This window comes from Dioscorea cayenensis, chromosome 20 (assembly GCF_009730915.1).
Source record: "Dioscorea cayenensis subsp. rotundata cultivar TDr96_F1 chromosome 20, TDr96_F1_v2_PseudoChromosome.rev07_lg8_w22 25.fasta, whole genome shotgun sequence".
Classification (NCBI taxonomy): Eukaryota; Viridiplantae; Streptophyta; class Magnoliopsida; order Dioscoreales; family Dioscoreaceae; genus Dioscorea; species Dioscorea cayenensis.
The window spans coordinates 23118945-23130095 of NC_052490.1; the positions used below are offsets into that span (position 1 = coordinate 23118945).

The 11151-nt window shown below is 33.2% G+C and overlaps 1 protein-coding gene across 1 annotated transcript; it reads right to left on the bottom strand.

Moving 5' to 3' along the window:
- Positions 1-8908: 8908 nt before the first annotated feature.
- On the bottom strand, positions 8909-10862 carry LOC120251193 (trans-cinnamate:CoA ligase, peroxisomal-like). The gene is made up of 2 exons (XM_039259730.1): positions 10629-10862; positions 8909-10547 (listed from the first exon to the last, which is right to left on the bottom strand). The coding sequence occupies exons 1-2, from the start codon at positions 10827-10829 to the stop codon at positions 8991-8993; spliced, it is 1758 nt and encodes a 585-aa protein (XP_039115664.1). The 5' UTR covers positions 10830-10862; the 3' UTR covers positions 8909-8990.
- Positions 10863-11151: the final 289 nt, after the last annotated feature.

The window sequence follows — 11151 nt, forward strand, 5'->3', positions numbered from 1 at the left end:
TTGAAGACAAGACCATATCAAGACCATATTTAGGGTGATTTGATTGTATGCTAAATATGGATGGAGCTTAATTGAAGAAATACCTATCAATGATATGATTGAAAATCTATAGATTGTATGATTTGAAGGAACTTTAATGAGGATGATTGAAGACTATTAAGGGCAAGATTTGAAGACATACCTATTGTTGGCATGATTGAGTTGATTGATTAAAGATCTTTTTTCGAAAGATTTGAAGACCAAACTTGGGTGAATTGAAGATCAAGTTTGATAAGTTTCGTAAAGATGCACAAGAATGTGCGTCCCTTGCGAGGGGACTGCGTGATGATGAACTGAGGAGGTAGGCTAGTTGCTGGCAGTCGGGATCGGGAGATTTGACTGCACCGACTCGGAGTAAGCATGACCGGGAGGTTGATGGGTCTTGAGGTCGTCTGCAACATAACCAGAACTCAGTCAAGTCAGCAGTCAGAGCCATGTTGCAATTCATGTTACAACAGGAGTTGCAACAGCTAATTTTGGAAGGTTTTTAAATTAGTAGCCGCGGAGATTCTGAAAGAGGTATATACTATATTTAGGACGTTGAGGCGTCTATATAAGCTATCTTGCTCTGAGATTGGTTGTAGCTCTTGTGGAGAAGAGAGTGTGAGCACTAGACAATCTAGAGAGGGTAGTGATCTTTATTGTTAAAAGTGTGAGTGACAAGTGTTTGTACTCATCTATTTTCACCTATTTTAGTGGATTGTTTATCTCCGAGCTTAGCCCCACAGATGTAGGTGAGTGGACACCGAACTGGGTTATCAATCTTGTGTGTCTCCTTTCTTGTTTGGTTTGTGTGAGATTGCATGAGTGTTTGAGTGTTTTTCTAAAACCACAAACCACATCGGCGTAACTAACAGTTTTTAAACTTATTATTTTTAAGAAAATGTTCAAATTTTTCATCTTACAAGTTACAATAATTGAGTTTCATACACACACATAAACATTTCTAAACTAAATAATTAATAATATTATCATTCTTTAATATTGGATTGAGAATATATTAATTTATTATAAATATAGAAGTGATATAAATGCTTTAATAATTTAAAAATTAATTTTTTACTCTAAACTATATATATACACCGTAATGATAATAGTTTTTTTTTAACAAAATCAAATAGGTTTTTCAAAAAAGATTTAATATTTATTTTAAATGACAAGCATTCTTGCATTTTTTTTAAAACTTTTATTTGTGTTTGAATTTGTTTAAAACTTATTTGTTTTTAGATTCTTTTAACCTATTCGAACATGATTTTTAAATATATATATATATATATCTTTCCCCTTACAACCATATCCGTAATTGAGTTTCACAACACCCATAAATATTTTTAAACTATATAAATTAATTATTATTACTATTTTAGTTAACATTGGATGGAAAATATATTTGTTTAAAATTATTTATGTGTATATCAAACTCCTTTATGTTTATAGGTGGAAGAAGATGTTTCAATAGTTTAAAATCATTTTAAAAATAAAAAGATTTTAAACAAATTAAAACACAAGTATGCTTTAAAAAGAATGCAATAATACTTGCCAATTTAAAAATGCTAATGCTTTTTTAAAAAAATAAATAGTTTTTTAAAAATTAATATTCTATAGGCTTAAAAAAATTTTGGGCTTAAAAACACTCCATGGATGGCATCTCTAATTTGATGAAATGGGTAGCGACGTTCGTCTCACCTTTGACCCAGATGGCTGGCCGGTCTTCGTATCTTTGTGTCTTTCTCCTCGTCACCTTGAGGATGTTGGCGAGGAGGAAGATGAGGGTGAGTACGTCTTAACCTTGGATTCGCTGTTTGGGGTGGAGTGTGCATCATCAGAGTCGAGCGTGGATGCTTTTCATAGGGTTGAAGAAGGCGATGGGGAGGCCATTGTGGAGCTGTTAGAGGTTGTAGATGAGTTCGTCTACTTTCCTGGGAAGTGTGCGGCGGTGGAGCTTGGTTCTCGCGAGGTGGGGGTGGAGGATGGTCTAGTTGAAGTTGTGGTGGAGCGGGGCTCCCACGTTAGTATGGACCTTGGTCTCCTCGATGGCGGAATGGAGGACAGGCCACTTGAGGCGAGGGTGGGGCGGGGCTTCCATGCCGGAGTGGTTGGTAGCGGGGCTTTAGGACTACCGGGAAAGTCGCCTGAGGTGGTTGAGCTCCGCTCCCACGACGGAAGCTCATTGTTGTCTGGTGTTCGGGCGAAGTTGGTGGAGCTTTGCTCCCACAGTGATAGAGAAGTGTTTATCCAGTCATGCCTTGCTCAGGTTGGGGGCAGGGCCTCAGGATTGTTGGGGTTGCTGCTGGAGGTGGTTGAGCTTTGCTCCCACGATGGCGGCTCGGCGATTCCTTGTGGACTGCCTGAGGTGGTGGAGCCTTGCTCCCACAGTGCTGGAGACGTGCTTCTCTAGTTGAGCTCTGCTCGGGTGGCGATGACCGGAGAGGATGGTGACGATGGTCGGACCGGAGAGGATGGTGACGTTGGTCGGACCGGAGAGGATGGTGATGTTGGTCGGACCGACGGTCGGAAGCGGGATCAGTTCCCCGAGCGTAGTTAGTCAAAGAGTTGGGATGAGGAGCGGTCACAGATCTCGAGGCAGCGTTGTGTCGAGAGTGTAATAACTCTGCAGGATCATGTGAGGCCTACAGGTGGCGCCCAACAGCTGGTTGAGGTTTTTGACCACGGGATCTTGGTGCCGCAGGTTGCCTACGTGACGTTTGAGTGGATTGGAGATCCACTTTTGATTGTTCTTGGGCTAGATTTATTGATGGGCCAAGCTACTGCTAGTGTTATTTTCAGGTTAGTTTTTGTTAATTCTTTTCTGATTTGTGAAGTGGGCTGGTGTTTTATTCCTCTTCCAATTGTTGTTTGGTCATTCGTAGCCTTGGCTATATTAGATGGGCCACATTTTCAGGATGGAAGGGAGACACCCTTGGTGGGGGTGGAGTCCATGGCTACTGTTAAGCGTAACCTTGAGTTTCTTGGTTCGAGGGGATGCTCGACTAGGGAGGATGCTGCTGCCGAGGAGGCACTTGTTCTGGATGCGGGATAGTGTTTGTTATTTGTATGGTCTGGAGGATGGCTTTGTATCCTCAGGTGGTCTGTTTTTGGTAGTCTTTGTATCACTTCTTGTGGTGTGTCTTTGTCGCTTTGGGTGTTTGTTTTGTGTTTACTCTTCTTAGTTTAATTAAAGTGGTTTATCCACCTTATCACACTCCATGAAATTCAAAAGAAGCTTTTGGCGTGTCTAGTCCTCATACTCGTGCTGAATAGGAATTGATATAATAGCTCCAGTACCATTTTGATTGAACAAAGTAACCGAAGCCAATTTTGATATTATATAAGAAAAAGCTAGTTGAAAAAAAAGCCCTAAAAATTTTATTATGGAAATAATTATTTACATTAACTATCTTATATAAATAATGAACATAGGAATTGCTAGCGCATATAATAATGGTACCGTTGTTGTAGGGTTTAGAAAATCATTTCACATAAATATCTAGGGTGGAAATAAACTTAAATTCGTGAGATTCATGTGAATAATTTAAAAAACCGATAACTAATACTAGTTCCGACTAATCTCTTATCACATATTTACTAAACTGCACTAGTTGGATGGATAATGCCCTTATTAGTCCCTAAGGTGCCACATGTTTTTTTATTATTATTATTTTTATCAGTTATTTTTATCGTTGTTTTTTAATTGGCTCTATTTTTAATTAATATCATACTTTCATATTTTCTCATTTATCTTTTATCGGTCATTAAAGTACTCTTTTTATTTTATTTTATTTTCAATAAAGTAGTATTGGTAATCCATTTTTATAAAATAAAACATTAATGCAATAATGTGGCAATGTAAAACATCACCGATAATAATATTTTTTTATCGCTACTTGACATATTGATTTAGTTTTTTGGGGTTTTCCTAGCCCAAAATCCAATTAATTATATATTATTGTTTGAACAACATTGAGTCACCAATAATTTGTTTTCTTTCTAGGTCTAATTTTAAAGTTGTATGTAAAATTAAAAATATCTGTTCAATTACATAAATATATATTAAAAAATTATTAAATGTTTGCATATATATGTTTGAAGTTTAGACCAACCTTATAATATTTCATGCTTTTTCTAAGTCATAGATTGAAGGTTCAAATCCGTGGGTTGCTCAATTTTTTTTTAAACAAGTATTTGAAGTTTGGTAGAATTGGTCCAAAGAAAATATCAAAATCATTTTGTACAATTTGTGCAATAATATATTTATAGATTTTATATAAAAATATTTGTTTATCAAATGATTGTTTATAATTTATTGAATCTAATGTATTAAAATCAATAATATGCTCGTGTTCAAACACAAACACCATTTTTTTCAAAAATAAAAAATAAAAAAAGAATTACATATGGGCAAAATGTTGAAAAATCATGTAACAAAAAATATAAGTGTTTGATTTTAATTTTTTATTTTTAGGGGAAAAATTGTTAGATAATTATTTATTTTGACAACAAAATATTTGAAAAAATAAATAAAATTTATATATGGTTAATTATATTTTATTTGATATATTGGAATTTGGAAGTAACCATTATTTATGAACAACATTAATTAATTTATTACATAAATAAGTACCAATAGATTTTTTCCAACCATTTTATTGGTATGATTTTATAGTCGTACTTAAAAATTGCATGTATACGCACATATAAATAAATACATAGAAGTACATGTTTGGTGAGAATTTAATTTATACTTGAAAATTGGGCGAGTGACAAAATAACTATTTATATCATTATTTTTGTAGTTTTGTTTTTTGGCACCATAATGCTTTTATTATTATTTATTAAAATTTATAATTTATTTTGGTCTTCTATATTGTCTGCTATATCAAAATAAAAAAAATTGTGAAAGTGAAACAATAAACGTTATTTCTATAAAATTTATAAATGTCATGATTCATATTGCACATTAGACAAACTTGCTGAAAAAATCATGCAACAAAAATAGAGATATTTGACGTTAAGATTTTTTCATTCTGGAAAAAAAAAATAAGTTGTCAAATAATTATTTACAATAATAACTATAACATTGTTGATAAATTTTAATATTTTTAAAAAATATTAATCTAATTTTTTCACACTTTTCACAAACTTGTTTTGCCTAGTGTAATTTTAATTAAATATTTGCAATTGTACATGTGTTTCTCATTATTTTTACGAGCTCAAATATGAAAATGAACGTCCTAGATTTATTTTATATATTTTTTATTTACAAATATTAGAACAAAATCTTCTATATATTATGGTTGAGTTATTATATATCTTTCATTTACAAACACTAAAACAAATCTTCCATATATTATAGTTTAGTTGTGTATTTAAAAGTTCTAAAGTCATAAACTTATAAATATTATTTATGAATTAATTATTTTTTATTCTTTAACTTTTTTTTTGGAAAAAGTGGATAAAACATTAAAAAAAAACAACAAAAAAGTACAACAACCCTTCCACTAAATGTGAAAACAAAACAAAGAAAAAAAAAATAACGGATCTCCTCCTAATTAATTTCATATGAATAAAAAATACAAACAATCTTGAAAATCTTATATATGAATTTCACAAGTTATCTTGTGTTTTACTTGAGCTTGATTTTCATCCCAAATAAATAAATAAATAAAATACTATATATTATACTTTTGTGTAAATATACTTTAATCCTTAATATATATATATATATATATTCAGACAAATAGGTACGTTTAGTTGATTATATAGTTGCAGATTCCGATTTAGTTGGCACCTAAAATTATTTTGTTTAATTTAATCCCAAAATTTTCGTACTTAATAAGACAAAATTTCATTATGAAAGTTGGGGTTTGATATATAATGTGACAATTCAACCAATTTATTAATGACTTTTTGTTGTTTTTATTTTTCAAATAGTCCCATTATCATATTTTTCTTAGTTCGTACTTAAATCCTATCAATACCCGGAGACTTTGAAAGTCCAAAAACTTAAATTTTATATGATTGAAATTTCTTTTTTATACAAATTACCAATTAAATATATAAAAACAACAGTTCTCCTCTTAGAGTCTTAAACTTGTTTGTTTGTTCATTAAATAATTTGGAAATTTCTATACATTATTTCAATGCATTTAATGTTTGATCTGTATACAACTAAAACGACACTTCTATCTTTGAATTCTTGACAAAATTTCATGATTTATTTAACAACAATTAATTTATTAATTTATTATTAATTTATTTGACAAATGGCACATGCAGATAAGTTAGGAGCTTGTATATGTACAAGGATGATGGTAGTTTTTTTTATACATCTTTTTTTTATACATCTTTGCTTGGTTGATATGGGGATTAGGTTGTAAGATAGTTTTAACAACTGGAGATTTTCAGTATCATTATATTCAGCGTATTTCGAACTCAAATAATTAAAGTTATTTAAACAAAACTTTATGCAATCCTGCCAGAATAACTGGACCAAATACTCTTTGATTTAACAATAATTATTTATAACACATATGCAAAGTACATCAAATTTAAATATAAAATAATAAAATTTTTAATATGATGTCGCGGTTGATCTTTCTTTAAAATTAAATTTAATGGGTCACAATTCACATTCATCAAATATGGCTTCTTTCAATGCATTTAACTTTTATCCGTTGTATAGAAATGAATTAACGATAATTATTCATATCATATATATATTAAATTTAAATATGAAATAATTAAAAATTTATGTAAAATTGTCGTTATGGCAATCACCTCTTGGTTGAATTTAAATATCAAGTTTTGTCGAGTGAGTGCACAAATAAGTTGAAGTATTTACTTTATGCATGTGCATTCCTTTGATTTTTTAAAATAATAATAATAATAATAATAATAATAATAATAATAATAATAATATTATTATTATTTTATTATTATTATTGTATTATGATGTTGAATCTTTGTGGAGAATTAATAAATGGAGAGTGGACTATGATTCTTGTGTTTCCATTTGGTCATCCTAACATATGAATATTTTTTGCTTGACTAGAAAAGCAAGGAACTTTCACATTTGGTTATATATATATACTACCCACGTAATATGTAGCTTTTTTTATTATTTTCAAAAGGGAAGCAAAAGTCATATAATATTTAAAAGTTAAGTCATGTTTTTGTTTGACTAGTATAAACGCAAAGAAGGTTCACATTTGGACATGTTTTTGTATCTATATACAAAGGCCTGTTTGGCAGCAAAATATATAAGCGTATTTATTCAAGTGTGGTTTATGTTACATTTCATATTATTTAATGCTATAGAAATAGCTATATTGTTTTGAATTTCTAAAATAACAATAATAATCAAATCACCTTAAAAAGTGATACATTAAATAAAATAATAAATAAATTGTTGAATTTCATCATTTAATATGAATAGAATTGGAATGCTATATTTATACGATTATTATTAGAAATATGCATATAAGACAATTTTATGTCAAAATATTTTTAAAAGTAGGGGAAAATTAATAAATAAATCCACCAACAAATAGGTAGTTGAGACTTGTATAGAAAACTTCGCATTTGTATCTTAAATTATAAAAATGTTTGACTAAAATACCAATTTATGGAAAAAAAATCAAATTATTACTTCACTAATTTTCTCCTGCACAACAATAATTTCTCATATTGAAAAATATGGTAAAATTCTTTTTATTAAGGCAAAAATAAAGTTAGAAAAAAAAAATATGAATATCACTTATCTACAAACAAAATTTTTTATTTTTAAAATGCCATTTATTTAGGTACGAAAAAAAGTCTTGGAATTCATGATTTGATCATTTTTGTCAAAATCAAAGTCCCAATAAATAAATATAAAATTTTGAATATATTGAGTACTTGGTTGAGAAAATAATAATTTCATTCGTATGTCTGAGCACCTTCTCTAGACCAAAAGTCAAAATACTCGGTTTTAATTTTTTTTCTTAGCTTTTGAGATTATATATATATATTAAATAGTTAATAAATTTATTAATTAGTATAAAAACACTTTGGCTAACAATTTTTTTTCTAATTCTAATTTTTAAATAATTATTTATATTTTTATCAAATAAATAAAAACTTATTATTTTCTAACCTTAACCAAATACCTTGTCAGCTTCCTGATCCACCATTTGCCAAAAATGTGTGGAATTACTTTATCAGGCTTTTTCAGCTTCCTAATCATGTTGGCATCTCACTAGGAGGACTTTCGGGGATCTGGTCACGAAAGTGATTGTTTGGAATATTTAGCTTACCAGAAATGATTGCATTTTTAATGCCAATATTTTGCCTGTGCATTGCATTATCTTAAAAATTAACCGGATGATCTTATCTTGGTTATCTTCAGTTGATGTGGGCCCTAGTGAGAAGTATGAAGATGATATCTCTACTATCAGAAGAAATCTGGAGTTCATTGGCACTTGGGTAGAGGTAGTTAGTGTATCTCTGCCGTTTGAGGAGGTTCATAATCAGAGCTTTAGTTATGAGTCTTGGTGACCTTGAGGACGGTTTTTCCTCCTCGCTTAGTTCTTGTATTCCCTGTACTTTTGTTATCGGTATTTGATGTTCGATCATCACATCTAGTGGTAGGCGTTCTTGTTTGGTGTTTGTTTTTATAATTGTTCTTTTTTAATTGAAGTGGTTTATCCACATTTTTTTAAAAAAAAAACACCTTGTCACAGTTCACAAATAATTCTCCTCAATTTATATAAAAATAAAATAAAATAATAGATCTCCCAAATTTATTATGCCAATATATATATATATATATATATATATATATATAAAATAAAACACATTTAACATTAATTAAAAGAAACACCATCATTTACATATATATATATATATATATATATATATAATATAAGCACCTAAAAACAACACCAAATTACCAAAACACCTTTCCACGAATCTCAAAGCCTGGAAACAGCAAGCACATGCACCTGTTGATCAGACCGGCCGTTATTACCGTTACTCCCAGTAACACCCCTTCCCTTCTTACTCACCGTCACCGGCGTTTCACCTGCCGGAATCTTGATCAGGCGAGCCATCTCCCTAAGCTTAGCCTTCGTCACCTTTCCGGTACCATTCTTCGGCAACTCCTCCATGAAAACCACCTTCTTCGGCACCATGAATCCGGCCATGTTCATCTTACAATACCTAACGATCTCATCTTCCTTAATATTTTTATCTCTTACTTCTTTCTTCAAAACAACAAAAGCACATGGAGTTTCTCCCCACAAAGAATGTGGCATTGCGACGACGGCCACCTCGGCAACCACCGGATGCTGATAAACCACACTCTCAACTTCAACACTGCTTATATTCTCTCCACCTGAGATTATCACATCTTTAGACCTATCTTTGATTTCCATATACCCATCAGGATGGACAACACCGACATCACCGGTGAAAAACCAGCCATCTTTGAAAGCCTCTTTGGTGTCCTTAACGTTCTTGAAGTAACCCTTCATGATGCTGCTTCCTCGGAGAACAATCTCTCCGAGAGAGACACCATCTCTTGGTACACTCTTCATGGTAGTCTTATCGATCACGTCGGCGCCGGCGAGGGTTAAGACACTGATACCTTGCCGGGCTTTGAGTTTCGATTGAACGTCAGGGCTGAGCTGGTCCCATTCTTGTCGCCACTCGCAAACCAGCGCCGGTCCAGTGGCTTCCGTCATGCCGTAGGCATGTGTTACGTGGAAGCCTAGTTGTTGCATAGATTGCAGCACGGTGGCCGGCGGCGGGGCACCGCCGGTGAGGACGTTGACTTTGTGAGGGAGACGACGGTTGTTGGAACCTTCTAAAAGGATGTTGAATACAACAGGAGCGCAGCAGAAGTGTGTGACTTTGTGGTCGGAGATTGCTTTGTAGATTTCAGTTGTTGTCGGAGATCGGATGCACACGTTTGCGCCGCCGCGCGCCGCCATCCCCCACGTGAACGTCCACCCATTACAGTGGAACATCGGCAACGCCCAGAGATAAACCGGCTCTGATCCAACCTCCCATTGTAGAAGAAGACTCATTGTACTCAAATACGCACCGCGGTGACTGTAAACCACTCCCTTCGGAGCCGACGTCGTGCCGGAGGTATAATTCAGGGCGATCGGATCCCACTCGTCTTTGAGTTCCTTGAGCTCGACGTTCGGATCAGCTCCGGCAAGTAAACACTCATATTCGAGCTCACCGAGACGGATTCCAGTCGGCGTGTCGAGATCATCGATGACGATCACTAGAGGTAAGGCTGATGAAGAATTTGTGTTGTTTATAAGTATCTTCAATGCCTCTTTTGCTAGAGGTACGTATTCGTAGTCGACAAAGAAAATCTTCGCCTCCGAGTGTTTGAGGATCGTCGCAATGTTACCGGCGTCCAAGCGGGTATTTATTGTGTTTAGTACACCTCCCGCCATCGGTACTCCGAAGTGCATTTCATATATCGCCGGTGTGTTTGGCGAGAGCACTGATACCTTAATATGCATTAAAAGAAAAAAATAGTAAGATCCAGCACCACGTCTCACAGACGCAAACATATTGTAAAAAACACTTACCACATCATTCTTTTGAATGCCGAGAGACAAGAGAGCAGAAGAAAGACGGCGACAACGAACATAAGTCTGATCCCAAGTGAACCGAACACGCTTGTAAATGACCGAAGTGCGGCCGGAGTAAACTCCGGCAGCTCGGAGGAGGAAATTAACAGGACTTAAAGGAACATAGTTGGCATCACACTTGAAAAGCTCATCCATCATGTTATGTTGTTCAAAGGATGGTATGACTATGAGTGTTTCCTTTGAATGATGTGGATTTTGAGATGAATGAGGGGGGTATATATAGAAATTAAAGAGCAATGAATTTCATGGTGATTTCTAGTGAACTATGAAGTTTGAACGTTGGACTATTGACTAGTTTTTTATCACGTATTTCACATATATGCCTAATTCACGTGATATGGTTAGTTGGTGAGTTTGATGTGCATTTTGGGCCACATAAAAAGGTTGTATTTATATTTATCATAATAATGGAATAATTGAAATGGTCATGTTTGTTTTGGCATTAGATTTTGTTGACCTG

Excerpts from the sequence above, each read along its gene's own strand:
- LOC120251193 (XM_039259730.1), bottom strand. The coding sequence starts at position 10,829 with ATGATGGATGAGCTTTTCAAGTGTGATGCCAACTATGTTCCTTTAAGT. Across the intron at positions 10,548-10,628 it reads GCATTCAAAAGAATGATGTG|GTATCAGTGCTCTCGCCAAA; the intron begins GTAAGTGTTTTT and ends ATGCATATTAAG.